This window comes from Girardinichthys multiradiatus, chromosome 7 (genome assembly GCF_021462225.1).
Source record: "Girardinichthys multiradiatus isolate DD_20200921_A chromosome 7, DD_fGirMul_XY1, whole genome shotgun sequence".
Taxonomy (NCBI): domain Eukaryota; kingdom Metazoa; phylum Chordata; class Actinopteri; order Cyprinodontiformes; family Goodeidae; genus Girardinichthys; species Girardinichthys multiradiatus.
Window position 1 is genome coordinate 28,428,363 of NC_061800.1, and position 16,011 is coordinate 28,444,373.

At 39.0% G+C, this 16,011-nt stretch overlaps 1 protein-coding gene across 1 annotated transcript in view; it reads right to left on the reverse strand.

Annotated features, from left to right (window-relative positions):
* scn1laa (sodium channel, voltage-gated, type I-like, alpha) overlaps positions 1-16,011 on the reverse strand; it is a 52,243-nt gene that overhangs the window by 21,042 nt on the left and 15,190 nt on the right. The window contains exons 11-17 of the mRNA XM_047370594.1: positions 12,270-12,530; positions 10,922-11,296; positions 8,592-8,724; positions 7,207-7,445; positions 6,934-7,107; positions 4,374-4,730; positions 3,737-4,192 (exon numbers count right to left, since the gene is read on the reverse strand). Of these exons, the coding sequence (XP_047226550.1) occupies positions 3,737-4,192; positions 4,374-4,730; positions 6,934-7,107; positions 7,207-7,445; positions 8,592-8,724; positions 10,922-11,296; positions 12,270-12,530 (1,995 nt within the window). The remainder of the gene's footprint in view (positions 1-3,736; positions 4,193-4,373; positions 4,731-6,933; positions 7,108-7,206; positions 7,446-8,591; positions 8,725-10,921; positions 11,297-12,269; positions 12,531-16,011) is intronic.

Consider the following 16,011-nt stretch of genomic DNA (forward strand, 5'->3'; position numbering starts at 1 on the left):
TAGAAGGTGGGAGCAGGGAGAGAGTAGCTGCCTGTGATCAGACTGCCTGCGTTCGGTCAAACGCGACGAAGACACCGCTGAATCCATGGAGCACGCATATCTAATAACAAACCTAGAACAAACTTCACCTGTGGTCAAAAGTCTGCTGTTTTGCGCTTTAAAGCCCTTGTCCTCTTAATTGCAATGACTGAGACAAAAACTTCATCATTAAGCCCAACTTCTTCTGGCAAACCTAGGAGCTTTACCAGTCCACTTCTTATGTTCTCCTGCCACACCAGCTCACATCAAAACTTCCTGAGCCTTATTTTAAAAGTTCTAGCTGGGCTGTGTTCCAGATAATTATCCCAGTGGATCATTTTATTAATAATAATAAAAAAACATATATAAGATATGCTTGAATATACAATAATACAAACTTTATTTGTATTGCATTTATTTATTTATTTTTATTCTATCTAATTATTTCTTTATTTTTTTATCGTTTCACACAAATTACTGACTCAGTGGGTCAATACAAACACAACTGTTTCCATGCCAAGTAGAGAGACCGAGTGGAGAGGAACCGTGCTGCCTAAACAGAGCCAGTGGAAAAAGGGCATTACTGTATGTGCAGAGCATTTGCATTGCCTTTTTATCTGAAAAGTAGTACAAAAAAGTAAACTGTTGATTTCCACTTTAGCAAACTAGAAGCCTTTGTGGACATTTCATCTCTATTTTTTGCAGAAGTATTCTGATTCATAATCTAGTTTATTGTTGTAAAACCTTCTGCAGGGTGTGTCTGCTAAAAGCTGGCACGAGAACAGCTACAATGTGTTCCTGTAGAGTGCAGACTACCCTGGAACCGGCTAGTGTAGTGCAGGCAGTGATGTCAGCATGCTACTGCAATATTGTTAATGCACTAATGTTACTTTAATGATAGTTTGTTTCTCCGCCTTTTCATTCTGTTTCTGTGAGAGGAAAATGATGGTAGGGTGGAATAAAATCAATTGTCCCATACAAATGTTTTTTGTGCAGCATTTGGATTTTTCATGTTAGCTAAAGGTTTTCGTTTATTCATTCATTCAACTTCTATAATTCTATAGTTGGTTAAAGGGGGAGCTGGTGCCTATCTCCACCAGTCTATGGGCGAGAGGCAGGGTACACCCTGGACAGGTCGCCAATCCACCGCAGGGCAACACAGAGACATAAAGGACAAACAACCATGCACACACTCATTCACAAGGGCAATTTAGAGAAACCAATCAACCTAACAGTCATGTTTTTGGACTGTGGGAGGAAACCAGAGTACCCAATGAGAACCCACGCATGCACAGGGAAAACATGGAAACTCATGGGAGTCAAACCCACAACCTTCTTGCTGCAAGGCAACAGTGCTACCAACTGCACCACCGTGAAGCCCGGTTTTCATTTATATGCATTTATAAAAGGGCTTAGCAAACCTTGCTCTCAACTCTGAACTGTATCATATTGTGAAACAATAACAGTAAAATAGACTAATCAGCTTGGTAAAGAAGCACATGAAACACATAAAATAAAGGCATTTCATGTAAGAATTTAGGCACATTGTTCATTTTCATCAGTATGAGATCAGCAGGTCAGTCTAACAGTTTGACTTTTTGGCAGGTACAATTAAGCCCAAAATTGTTCAAACCCCTGGAAGACTCAGGCCTAAAGGAATCTTTTATTTTTACTAACATGCTTAAGTGTAGCTGGACGTAATAATAACGTTTTGGAATGGCATTAGCCATACTCTGGTCTTGATTTTTAAGACAGAATCTGCAGAGGGATTTAAAGATTGGGGTGATGGCAAGGAGGTCATTCAACCATAAAGACTTGGAGCTCAACACTGAAGTTAAAAAGTCAAAATACCAGTAAAAACATGCAAATCAGGAACTGTAAGAAGGATTGAGAACATTGAGAACACAAATAGCTTTTTTTTCAGAATTGATACTCTTTTTCTATTGTTTTAATAGCATTGGAGAGATGCCTGTCTAATTTCATAACAGAAACAAACTTCTTCGTTCAATTAAAATTAGGTTAAAAACTGTTGGACTTAACTGGGCTCTACAAAAGACTGGTAAGAAATAATAGGTAGAAAGGTCTCTGAAAATTCTAATGAAAAGTTACAATAAGGATTGATGTGTTTCCTTCTCTTTCACATAGTATGCCTTCTTGCATGGAATACAGACCGTTTTAGAGGAAGATTGAGCTCCACAGCACTCACACATAAATGGCACATAATCTAATCTGAGCACTAAGATTTTCCAGTCTAGATAGCTTAGCCTTGGTGCGTGTTATCTTGAGGGGAAACATTATGATACTGTCATGACTTTAGACTGTAGAAGGTGAAAGCAGATTTCACAAGTATCAAAATCCCTCTTAAGCTATCCGTCATATATTCACAAAAATGAATACACCCTCACTTTTTGGAAATATTTTATTATATCTTCTCATGGGACAATACTGGAACAGTTTATTATAATATATAGTAGCACAAATTTGCTCTCCCCTCAAAATAACTCAACACACAGTCATTAATGTCTATACCACTGGCAACAAACGTGAGTACACTCCTAAGTGAAAATGTCCAAGTTGAGCCCAAAGTGTCACTACTTTGTGTGTCCACCATTATTTTCCAGCACTGTCTTAAATATCTCGGGCATGGAGCTTTTTATAGGTTCACAGGTATCCATCATGACATCACAGAGCTGATGGATGTTGGAGACTTTGAGACTCCCACCACCATGCTTGACTGTCGACAAGACACAATTGTCTTTAAACTTCTCACATGGTTGCCGCCACACACGCTTGAAACCATATGAACCAAATAAGTTTATTTTGGTCTCACCAGACGACATGACATAGTTTCAGTAATCCACTTTCTTGTCTGCTTGTCTCTAGCAAACTGTTTGAGGGCTTTCCATTGCATCATATTTAGGTTAGGCTTCCTTCTGGAACCACAGCCATGCAGACCAATTTGATGCAGTGTGCAGCGTATGGTCTGAGCACTGACAGGCTGATCCTTCAACCTCTGCAGTAATGCAGCACTCATACGTCTATTTTTAAAAGACTAACTCAAGATGTGACACTGAGAACATGAACTCAGCTTCTTTGGTCAACTACGGCAAGGTCTGTTCTGAAGGAAACTGTCCTGTTAAACTGCTGTGTGGTCTTGGCCACTGTCCTGCAGCTCAGTTTCAGGGTGTTTGCAATCTTATAGCCTAGCCCATCTTTATGTGGAGTAACAACTCTTTTTTTCAGATCTTTAGAGAGTTCTTTGTAATGAGATGCCATGTTGAACTTGCAGTGACCATAATGAGAGAGTGCAAGAGCGATTATACCAACTTTACACACCTGATTCCCATTCATTCCTGAGAGCTTGTAACACCAGGGAGGGAAAATGACTTATTGGACACATTTTGGACATTTTCACTCAGGGCTATACTCACTATGGTTGCCAGTGGTTTAGACATTAATGGCTGTGTGTTGACTTATTTTAAAGGCACAGCTAATTTACACTGTACACTGACTACTTCACATTGCATCAAAGTGTCAAATCTTCATTGGTGTCCCATGAAAGATATAATAAAATATTTACAAAAATGTCAGGGGTGCAATTACTTTTGTGAGATACTGTATATCAAGACTACAATACAGCTAATGACACTGAGTTTTAAAGCAGAAATACATTTTTATCAAAGATAATTTTAAGAGTAAGGCAAAAGATCATTCCTACCACATGAAATTCCGGTACGTTGGATGAAAAACTGCTGAAGTCCTCAGTATTAAGCATTTCAAAGTCTGACTCCTCCGCAGCAATGGGAACAGTCACAGTCAGACTTGGGTTATTTATGAAAGACATGATGGAATCATCGCTCTTGCTGTTGACTATGTACTTGTCCCCACTTTTGCCCACTCCAGTCACTTCGCCATTGCGACTCTTAGAGAAGTCTGTAATGGTATGATTGGGGACACCATTGTGCCCAAATGTTTTGTCTTCACTCGCTTTTTTATCTCTGACACACAAACTGTTGCAACAACTTCCAATCTTCAACTTGATGAAGGAAATGCCTCTGTGTATCCGATCAAATGCAATCTGCAAATTGTTGAGCTCGTTATCGTCATCTGCAGTCTTCATCAGATTGTCTGAACTGAATGAACTCAGCAGCAGGGCCAGAAACAAGTTCAGCACCTGTCAGAGGATAAAAATATATATAAAATGATTGATTTTGAGTTTGTTGCTCTCAGATAATAATGGGAAAACATTTAAAGCTATGAGACTGCATTCTATTTAGTCATTTATTACAGAGGGAAGTTCAATTGAAACGATTTTGATGATGTGGAATGAAATGACCATAAAATATGCAATGTACCACAAGATTTCCAATAACCATGACCATCATGTAGAGAATGAGGCACTGGGGTATCCCAGCCACCTGCATACAGTCCCACATTGTCTCTATCCATTCTCCACAAAGCACTCGGAACACAATGAGGAATGAATGGAAGAAGTCACTCATGTGCCAGCGAGGCAGATTGCAGTCTTCATTGATTTTACACACACAGTCGATATAGCGTTTTCCAAACAGCTGCATGCCCACAACAGCAAAGATGAAAACAATGATGGCCAGCACCAGGGTCAGGTTGCCCAAAGCTCCCACTGAATTACCAATTATTTTGATGAGTTTATTAAGAGTGGGCCAGGACTTAGCCAACTTGAACACTCTCAGCTGTGAAAAGAGAAGAAAAAATGGAACTTTAGAAACACTCTTAAAGACAGTACAGTTAACAAAAAAACTGAAAACTTATTTGAATTATAAACATTTAATTACCACCAATATGCTTCTTTCAAAAGATAATGAAACAATATAAAAGCAGTGTCAATTATAATAAGCCTCTAGTTATTTTTATTTATATTTTTATGACAATGGCATTCTGAAGTATTTAGCCCCCTCTCAATAATCAGTGGAATTTTTTGTACAGTCATTACAGCAAACAAACTCTTCTTATAATTGCTGACCAACTTTTTGCAAATCTCCTCTTGTATTTTGAAGATTTTTTAGTGTCAAGCTTTTGAGGTTTCAAGGCATCTTTGCCATTACCCCAATCTTTTGCTCCCTTCACACATTCATCAGAAACTGTCCAAATTAGTTTGAGACTTCGGCTTGGCCATTACAAATAGATAAAATAATTTCTAGTCAGTAGAAACATGTTGGAAAAAAAATTTATTTTCTTTTTGGCCCTAACTGTGTACATGAATATATAAAACATATGTACATGTATGAACACATGCACACTGTCCATCGGTCTCTTTTCATCCCATTTAAAAGCTGAACCCACATGCGTTGAGTGGTTTTGTTTTAAAAAGTCAGAACAAATAAGATACCAGAAAGAGAGGAAGAGCAGGAGCAGAATCCTCCTGGCAGGTATGGATTGATGCATGGTCAGTACAAAATGTTGCACCATGCTGTCTGCATCAATTAACAGAACAAAAGAAATCCATGTAGCTACTTGGAATTTTGACAAGGAGTGAAAATCTTTGCCAAAATTTAAATACCGGTACATGTAAATTATCTTTCAGTGGCTAAGCTAGTTTGTTTGGTTGAAAGAACTTGGCAAGTTTTTTTGTGTTACTTATTATGTACGCTTTATTTACCCCTACTTGAACCGGCACCTTAACGTAGTCGAGGGGTTTGAGTGCTCGAATGATCCCAGAGACTATGTTGTCCAGTGCTTAAATGCCACTGGTAAGGTCTCCCATGTCAAACAGGCCCTGGTTCACGGGTCAGAAAAAGAGCGGTTCAAAAGCCTTCATGAGGACCAGTAGAACGAGGGACGTGACGTTGCCCTATTTGGCAGACCTGGGGACCCACCCTGGAACCAGGCCTTGGGTCTGGTTACTCCTCGTGTGACCCAACTGGGCCAAGGCCAAACGAGAGACGCGAGGCCATCCTCCAGTGGGGCCACCACCTGCAGGGGAAACCATGAGGGACTGGTGCAAAAAGGATTGGGTGGCGGTTGAAGGCGGAGACCTTGACAAACTGATCCCTTGACACTTAAACTGGCTCTAGGAACGGGGAGTGTCACCTCGCTGGGGGGGGAAGGAGCCCATCTTGTGCAGGAGTTAAGACATATCTGCTAGAAATAGTCAGGCTCACCTCCACGCATCTTCTACTCTGCAGTGGCCTGCAGGAACAGGCAGCTGGTTGGGGTGGATTTGCTTGTTACCTCCCAGCTCAGTCATCTCAATTCCCACCTCCATTGTTCTTGACTGAAAACGGACCGCTTGCCCTCTCTGGGCTGGAGGGGAGTTACTGCTTCAATATGAGGTGTTCAAGTATATTGAGGAGATCAACAGACAGATGGGAGTAACCTGAGCCGAAAGGCGAAGCTCTCGATTTACCTTCGGTCTACGTTCCTACCCTCACCTATAGGATGAACTTAGGGTCATGACCGAAAGAACGAGATCCCGGATAGAAGGGCCTTAAATGAGCTTCCTTCACAGGGTGGCTGCGACCCACGACCCAATCCCAGATAAGCCGAAAACGATTAGATAAGACAAGAGAAGGTTTATTAGATTTTCTTTTTATAATTTAGTTGGTTTCTTGATATTGCAATGTTTTTTTTTTACTTTATTTCAAGTTATGTTTTTCCAGAGTTTGTTGAAGGGCACTTAATCCTTTTTTATTGTTAATTTATTTACTTAATAAGTAATATTAATACTTTTCCAGTTAGTTTCAATATAAGGTTACATACAAGGTATCAAGGAAATTATCATGTTTCAAGGAAATTCATTGTTCTTCGAGTGCAATAAATACATTGTTTTTCCAAAGTCAATGAACAAGCATTTAAAATTATTGTGATTTCTTTATTGACCAAAATAATGACGATTATAAATGTTTCTACAAAGAATCGGTCCTAACAAATACTTACCAATCTGAATGATCTCAGAATGGACATGCCTTTCACATCACTGAGACTAAGCTCTGTCAAGCTTAAACAGACAATGACTGCATCAAAAATATTCCATCCCACTTGAAAGTAATAGTAGGGGTCCAGTGCAATAATCTTGAGGATCATTTCTACTGTAAAGATGGCCGTGAACACCTTTAAAAAATAATAACAAGGGACATTAATAAAACATGATTTGCATAACGTGATAAGTATTCTAAAAATAAATCTTCAGAAGTCTACATGCTGGCTTACCAGATTTCCAACATACAGCATGTTGGCGAACCATTTTTCCATTTCATGATGCTCCATGGCCATGAATAATGTGTTGAGTACAATGCACATAGTGATGGCTAGGTCCGTAAATGGGTCCATCACAATTAATTTAACTATTTGTTTGATTTTCAGCCATACTGGGCAACACTCCCAGATGAGGAAGTTGTGGGCAAATTTGTACCAGCAAGGAGGGCACTTCTGTCTTGATTCTTCAAGTTCTAATTGCAAAACATTACAAAATAGTTTATTTAAAAAGACAATTTATTCTTTTAGGTCCAAAGTATACAGTAAAGTGTCTTTAAATAGTCTTCAATCCTTTTAAACCTTTTCACATCATGTAAATTACAACCACAAACTTTTTAGACAAACACAGTGCTTTGTTGTGATGTAAAAGGAAAATGATACCTGGCTTCCAAATTTGTCAAAAATAAAAATCAGTGTGCCATGTATTTTTTTAAGCCTCCTACGTTTGACAGTATCGCCAACTTTGCAATTACACCTGCACGTCTTTGGGGGTATTTCTCTACCAGCTTTGCACATCTAGAGATGGAGAATTTTACCCATTCTTGTTTAGATGGAGAGTGATCTTGAACATGAATTTTCAAGTATTGCCATGATTAGCAAGTGTGGATTTAGGTTTTGATTTTGACTGGGACCTTCTAACATATGAATATACCTTTAATCTTAAACATTCCAATGCTGCTAAGTTTACTGTGGGTGAACCTCAGTTTCAAGTGTTGCAGCTTTCAAAATATTTTCTTTTATGTCTGCCCAACTTTTAGCTCCATCCATCAGCTGTGACCAGCTTCCCTGCCCCTGCTACAGAAAAGTAATTGGTTTCAGTGGATTGTATTCAGGGGTATCAGAACAAAAAGGACTAAATACAAATGCACAGCACAATTTTTAGATTTTGTGTTATAAAAAATGTTGAAAACCATTTACAGTTAAGCCCAAAAATATTTATAGCCCTGACAAAAACACAATAAAATTATCTGCAACCAATACGGTTGTTTCTGATATTAAGTGGGAAACGTGTCCTTCAAAACACAATAAAACTATGTAAGAGGAGAATCAAAACATTTTGTACATACATTTTACTAAACAAATGACCAGAATTATTTATACCCTTCTCAAAAATTGATAGAAATGCAACAGATTCTCTTATCAGATTTAAGTCTCTAGCCAGACCACACATGTCAGCAAAATAAAAGATTACCTTAAACCTAAATCTGCCAGTGGTATGAATAATTTTGGGCTTACCTGTATGTCATACTTTCTTGTTGTAATGTCACAAAATGTGAAAGGTTCAAGGGTTGGGAACAGTTTTAGAAATCACTGTACATAATGGGGCTAAAGTTACATACCCTCTATGGTGTTTGTGATGACACTAGCTATACTATATGCTCTCTGTCTCATCTCGTAGTTGTTGGTTAGGTCCAAACAATCCATGTAGTTTTCTCCGCTGGCAAGTTTGGATTCTGTGTCTGTGCTGTCAGCCTTCACATAGAAATGATTATTATTGCAAATGTTTTGCAGACAGTAAGTGATAAGAAAAAACACAAGAGTTAGCTTAAGTATCTTATAGATCTGTATAATTAATTTTACAATAAAGCTGTTAGTGAGGGCTTTGCAAGATTACAGCAAGACATGGAAAGGGAAGATTTTAGTTTGTTTTTTTGGGGATTATAATGTGTTGTGAACTTTCTATTTTAAGCACAAACAAATGTTTTATATGTATAAAAAAACACCATAACTGCTGATCAAAAAGAACACAAAGGACTGTCTCTCAATTGTTTGACAATCCATTTGTGATTTATTCACAGCTGGACAATGATCCAAAGCACAAGAGCAAGTCCATAAAGAATGGCTAAAAAAACACAAAACAAAATGTAGAGTTATATAGTGGCTTTCTCAAAGCCCAATCTTAAATTTGACCCGGGTGCTGTAGGGCTATAAGTGCTCAAAAACCTAAAACAAATCTGGAAAGAAGAATTGGGCAAAATTCCTCCACAATGTGAAGACTGATTGCCACTTATCATCAGTTGGTACAACCAGCTATTAGGTTTAGAGGGCAATGACATTTTTATGTTGTGGCAGGTTGGTTTGGACAACTTCTTCCCCTTAAAATTAAAAAACTGCACTTTTAAGTCACTCAGGTTATCCTTTTCTGATAATAAAAATAGTTGCATGTTCTGAGATGTTTAAGTTTGACAAAAAAAGCAAAAACACAAAAAATTGTGAGGGGGCGAAGATCTTTTTACAGCACTCCACCACTGAATTTAACAAACGTGTGGGACATGGTGAATGTGAAGAAGACAGGATGTAAGCCTAGCAAAGCTGTTCAGATTTGTAAGATTTTTAGGTATTTACAGTTAAACGTCATCAGTATGAAATATTTTAATGAGCACTTTTACTCTAAATAAGACATCCAATAGTATTCGAATATTCACTAAATAATCAAAATATGAACCCTTAAATTTAAAACTACTGTAAATCAGTAATAACTGGGCAGCACCATTTACATACAGGCAATGTATATACTGTATATAATTCACTGTTAATGTTTTACATTTGTTTTATTAGCTTCCTATTGCTCTTTGATAATAATTTGTGCGTTTTGTTTTGTGTGCTGCTAATGCTGGGAGCCACCACATGTATTTCATTGTGGGATACATACAATGACAATAAATGTCATCTAGTCTTAAATGAAGAATCACATGTATAATGCTTCTACAGTCAAAATATGTCAGCTATAAGGAAATAAAACTTTGTATCTCAGACATACGCAACTGGCAAGCTTATCAACTCAAGGTCTTTAATTGTGGGCCTGGAGAGAATACACAGGTAATCTGGTGATACTGTGCATGACCACATCTTGGTGGTTCCCTATGGTACAAAATGGTCCAATAAATTACCTCAGTCCTCAGTGTGATTGCCTTTTTGTTTATTTAGGACATCTTTCACTTGTATCGTTTTAAGCGCCTGCCACCTTTTTTCATGGTGTGAATGTGCAGTTTTTTTATCTCAGGGTACCGAGATTTTTAAACGTTACTGTTTCAAAACTGCTAAAAGTACACATCATAGTGTTCATAGAGGTTAAAGTGCTTATAAAGAGATCCCAGAGACAGTACTGCATTCACAAGAGTAGCTGTCCTTTGACTTAAGTAAACCATCCACCTCTTGCTGCAAGCAACATTTCTGGTAACCTGCTGACCACAAGCTCTACCTGGAGTGACAGCCTGATTAATTGACCTGCAAATATCATCTGACCTAACAAATGTGTTACATTATTAAGAGCAGAACAGCAACATGATATAACAGCCATGCTAAAGTATCAATATATTATATTATTTTGGCCGCAGAAGAGATCATTGTTGTGTCTTTGCTCCTTTTACAGATAAAATCCCCAAAATGCTTCACAAAGAGAGTAATCAGAATCAGTATCATTGATTATAGATTCAAAATAATTTGCTGTACCTGCTGCAAGGCAATAGTTCTAATAACTGTGCCACAGTGCAGCACCGTAATTAGATCATGCATTTAAATTCTGTTTTAAGATTTTGTATAAATATTATGGAACTCTGTAATGTCAAGGATAAGAAATGTGAAGTGTTTGCAAGACAGTGAAAATAATTAACAGAATAGTTGTGAGAAAACAAAATGGGGTCATTTTGGCTATTAAAATATTTCTTACATTGTTTCCATTGAAGGCCATATTTATTGTCAGATTAGGTGGAAGGATCCCTGCAGGTAGCGATGTTGGAAGTGAGTTCTCCTCCACCAGAGACACAACACCATTGCAGTCTATAGAGCTGTGCCTGATCCCAGAGGGTTGAAACTGGAGATGCGGTAAGAAGCTGCATTGGCTCACACTGCTGCTGTGTCTATTATATCTAGGGGTGTTTAACAGGGATCCCCTTCGACTCAGCTTGCCTTCAAAAATGCTGTTCTCATCATCTGCAAACTCATTTTCCGAAGTGACATCTTGTGGTTGGCTTTGGAGACTGAAAAGGCTGGTTTTGCTGTTTCTCCTGGATGGCAGCAGCTGTCCACGGAAACTCAGAAAGGACTAGGAGAAAAAGATATTCTCCAATGGATTGATCATAAATGTTGATGTGTAGAACAAAAATGGTCAAGACAGTAAAGTGTATAGGGACAAAAAATATATTGTATTTCCTGATGAAAAAAATGCACAAATGAGAAATAAAAGATGTAAATCTATAAAGCAGTGATAAATGAGAGAATTAAAAAATGTGATAACAAGAAGAGGTGTGCTGATGATGAAGAAAAAGATCAGGATGGTCATAGTGAATTTTAAGATGAAAATCTCAAGTAAAATGCTTTTAAATACGATGGACAATGACAAGAAAATAGGTTGAGGAAGAAGAACAAAATGAAGGAGATTATGATGAAGATGAGGATATGAACAGCAATGATGATGATGTTGATTAAGATGATGATATAATGATGAAGACGATGATCAAGATATGCTGTTTTGATCTCAGTAAGAAAGAAAATATCGTGTTGAACAGATAAAGAAATGTTGCCATTCAAATACTTTAATGTAAATGGTTATGAAACAGTCCAAGGGGTAGTTACATTGACAAAATAAAATGTATATATAAATGTATTATTATTTAAATAAAAATTATCCAAGACAGTAGTTTTTGTTGTTGTTGTTTTTTTCAAATTTATGAGTCATCAATATGACTGCTATTATTTAAATCATTATATTATTTTGCAAAAACAGATGCAAATGGCAACCACATTAGATATATTATGAGAACATCATCATTAAGCTTGAAATAACTCTGATATTGAAAAAGAACACTGCATAATATAAGCTACAACATTTAATTTCCCTTTGGGAATAATACATTATTTTTAATTTGATTTTTCAGCTCTCCTGACTAGTTAAAAATACTTTTCCGAGATACAGTGACAAAACAAAACATACAATGGAGAAAGGCTGAAATGCATATAATGCAGACTTTAAAAGGTAAAACAACAACTTATGAAACCAATAATAAATGGTACTACACCTGGTTCGTTGAAGGTTTTATGTCATAGTTGAATGGGTGTCCATCAATAGAGAAGTGGAAACGGGCTGCTGTTAAGCTGTCTATTGAATCTGAATAAGATGTCTTCCTGGCTCCTTTTTCCTCCTCCTTTCTTTTTTTTCTCCTGTTGCGTCGCTCTTTGGCACTTTTGGAGCTCAGCTTAGATGCTTCCGAGGAACTCTCTGTTCCACCACCTTTCTCCAAGGTCTCTCCATTGACTATTGTACCTGCTTTTACCATTGCCTTGATGAGAAAAGGCAGTGCAGGTGAAGTAAACAGATGCATTAGACGTATAAATATTGCTGATCTGTTTCACAAGACTTGATTTTAGTTGAACAATGAATAAAACTGTGACATGATAATTCATCACAAAATAAATAAGCATCCTACTTATAACAAGACAAAACAAGAATTATTATATTGTTCATGAAGAGCCAAACCAGCAGATATGGATATTCTAAAGGTAAAAAAAAACAAAACATTTTTAAAGCAAGCAGTGCACTGACAAACAGCCGGAGGAAGACCCGCTTAACATTAGGGGATGTAATCTATATAAACAGCCTAGTAATGTGGGAATGCACAGAAACACCAGCATAGAGGATTAGATGGTTCTGGAATGTTACGTTGTGGAGAAAATACATTCTGGAATTTGTTATCCACACATGCAATCACTCAGGACCCCTCTCCAAACCGGTGGGAACAAAGTTTGAAAAGATTCACACCAGGTCTTTTCATGTTGCCTTAAGCTTGATCTGCACCTGCTTCACCGTAAAACGTCTCAGACGACTGCTACCACATAACGTTAGTCTGCCCAGAAAGAACTTGCATGTGTGAATTATTGAGTTGCCACTTGATGAACACGACAAACTGGAAACCACCTTAGATTTAATTAAATTCAAAAATACTTTTTTAATCCCAAAGGGAAATTAAGTGTTGTTATAGCTCATATTATGAAAGTTTCCTCAAAGAGCCATTGTAGATGCTGATGGCTGTGAGCAGGAAGGATCTCCTGTAGCGCTCTGTCTTACAGCAGATCTGAAGAAGCCTCTGACTGAAGACACTCTGTTGTTGTAGGACAGTCTCATGAAGAGGATGCTCAGGGTTCTCCATAATGTTCTTCATTTTATGAAGAATCCGTCTTTCCACAATAATCTCCAGAGGTTCCAGAGGTGTCCCCAGAACAGAACCAGCCTTTTTTATCAGCTTGTTTAGCTTTTTTAAGTCCCTGGTTCTGATGCTGCTTCCCCAGCAGATGATGGCAGAAGAGATCACACTTTCCACAACAGACTTATAGAAGATATGCAGCATCTTGCTGCAAACACCAAAGGACCTAAGCTTCCTCAAGAGGTACAGTCTGCTCTGTCCCTTCTTGTAGATGGCTTCACAGTTGCATCTCCACTCTAGTCTGTTGTCCAGGTGAACACCGAGGTATTTATACTCCTGCAGCATCTCCACTTCTTCTCCCATGATAGAAATAGTTTTTGACTTATTCCTGTTTCTCTTAAAATCTACAATCATCTCCTTTGTTTTAGTCACGTTCAAAATGAGATGATTGTTTCCACACCATGCCACAAAGCGGTCCACCACCTTCCTGTACTCAGCTTCTTGTCCATCTCTGATCCACCCCACAACTGCAGAATCATCCGAGTATTTCTGCAGATGACAGGAGTCTGTCTTGTACTGGAAGTCTGAGGTGTACAGAGTGAAAAGGAATGGTGAGAGTACCGTCCCCTGTGGTGCTCCTGTGCTGCTGACTATCTGGTTAGACTCACAACCCTTCAGTCTCACAAACTGTGGTCTGTTTGTCAGGTAGTCTTTGATCCAGGAGATTTTTGAGGCCTCCACCTGAGTCTTCTGGAGTTTCTGACATAGCAAATCAGGTTGGATTGTATTAAATGCACTGGAGAAATCAAAGAACATGATCCTCACAGTGCTGCTGGCTTTGTCCAGATGACAGTGGGTTTGTTGAAGCAGGTGTATGATGGCATCTTCAACTCCAACTCCACAGCGATAAGCAAACTGAAGGGGGTCCTGATGGTTTACTGTTTGCTTACTCAGGTGGGCCAACAGGAGTCTCTCTAGGACCTTCATGATGTGAGATGTCAGGGCAACAGGTTTATAGTCATTGAGGACTGATGGGTGAGTTTTCTTTGGTACCGGAACAAGACAGGAGGTCTTCCACAACACCGGAACCTTCTTCTGGGCCAAGCTAAGGTTGAAGAGGTGCTGCAGAATCCCACAGAGCTGCTTTGCACAGGCCTTCAGGACTCTAGGGCTGACATGATCTGGACCTGCAGCCTTATTCCTATTCAGTCTTTCCAGTTGTCTCTTCACCTGACTTCTTGAGACACACAGGTGGAAGGGGGAAGCAAATGAAGCATCAGCATCTTCTGATATGGTTGAAGGCAAACATGTAGAAGCAGAAGGGTCTAGGGCTGAGGTGGAAGATAAAAAATGTGAGGTGTTACTGGACAGTTGTGGGTCCTGTGGGTCAAAGGAAGATGGAATGTCTGTTTGGCTGTGAGCAGGAGAGGAGGATGCGAAGCTTGTTTCTGAACTGAACCTATTGAAGAATGTGTTCAGTTCATTGGCTCTGTCCAGACCTCCATTGGTCTGATCATCCTTCTGCTTGAAGCCTGTGATCTGCTTCATCTCTGTCCACACATCTCTGATATTGTTTTGCTGGAGCTTGCTCTCCAGCTTCTTCTTGTACACCTCCTTGCTGTCTCTTATCTTGACTTTAAGTTGTTTCTGTATAATCCTCAATAATTCTCTGTCATCCTCTCTGAAGGCTCTTTTTTTCTTGTTAGCAGGTCCTTCAGGTCATTGGTGATCCAAGGTTTGTTATTGGGGAAGCATCTCACGGTTCTGGTGGGGATGATGTTATCCACACAGAAGTTTATATAGTCGGTTACACACTCAGTCATGGCATTGATGTCCTCTCCATGTGGCTGGCACAGTGCGTCCCAGTCTGTAGCCTCAAAGCAACCTTGCAGAGCTTCTTCAGCTTCCTGTGACCATTTTCTCACAGTCCTCTTTATTACAGGTTGCCTCTGAACAGGGGGCTTATATTTCGAGCAGAGAAAAACAAGATTGTGATCTGATTTGCCTAGAGGAGGTCTTGCTGTAGAGATGTATGAGTCCTTGACATTTGCATAAAACAAATCCAATGTTTTGTTTTCTCTGGTAGAGCAGCTGACAAATTGTTGAAACATTGGAAGTGTAGCACAGAGTGAAGCATGGTTAAAATCACCAGAAATTGCCACAAAAGCATTGGGGTTTGTGTCTGTAGCTTAGCAACAACTGAGCTGATGGCATCACATGCAGTGTCAGCAACAGCGGAGGGTGGAACGTAAACTGTTGCCAAAATAACACTGGTGAACTCTCTGGGTAAATAATATGGACGAAAACTTACTGCCAACAGTTCAATATCTGGACTGCAGAGATGACACTTCACAGTCACATGTCCTGGATTACACCATCTGTTGTTCACAAGTAGTGCCAGTCCACCTCCTTTACATTTGCCGCTCCTCTTTAAATCTCTGTCTGCTCGTATGGTTAAAAAGCCCGCCAGAGAGACGCTGGAGTCGGGGATATGATCCTGCAGCCATGTCTCAGTAAAACACATGATACTGCATGCCCGGTACTCTGGCTGGGTCCTTTGTAGGGCTTGGAGTTCATCCAACCTGTTTCCCAACGATCTCACATTGCCCATCAAAATCGA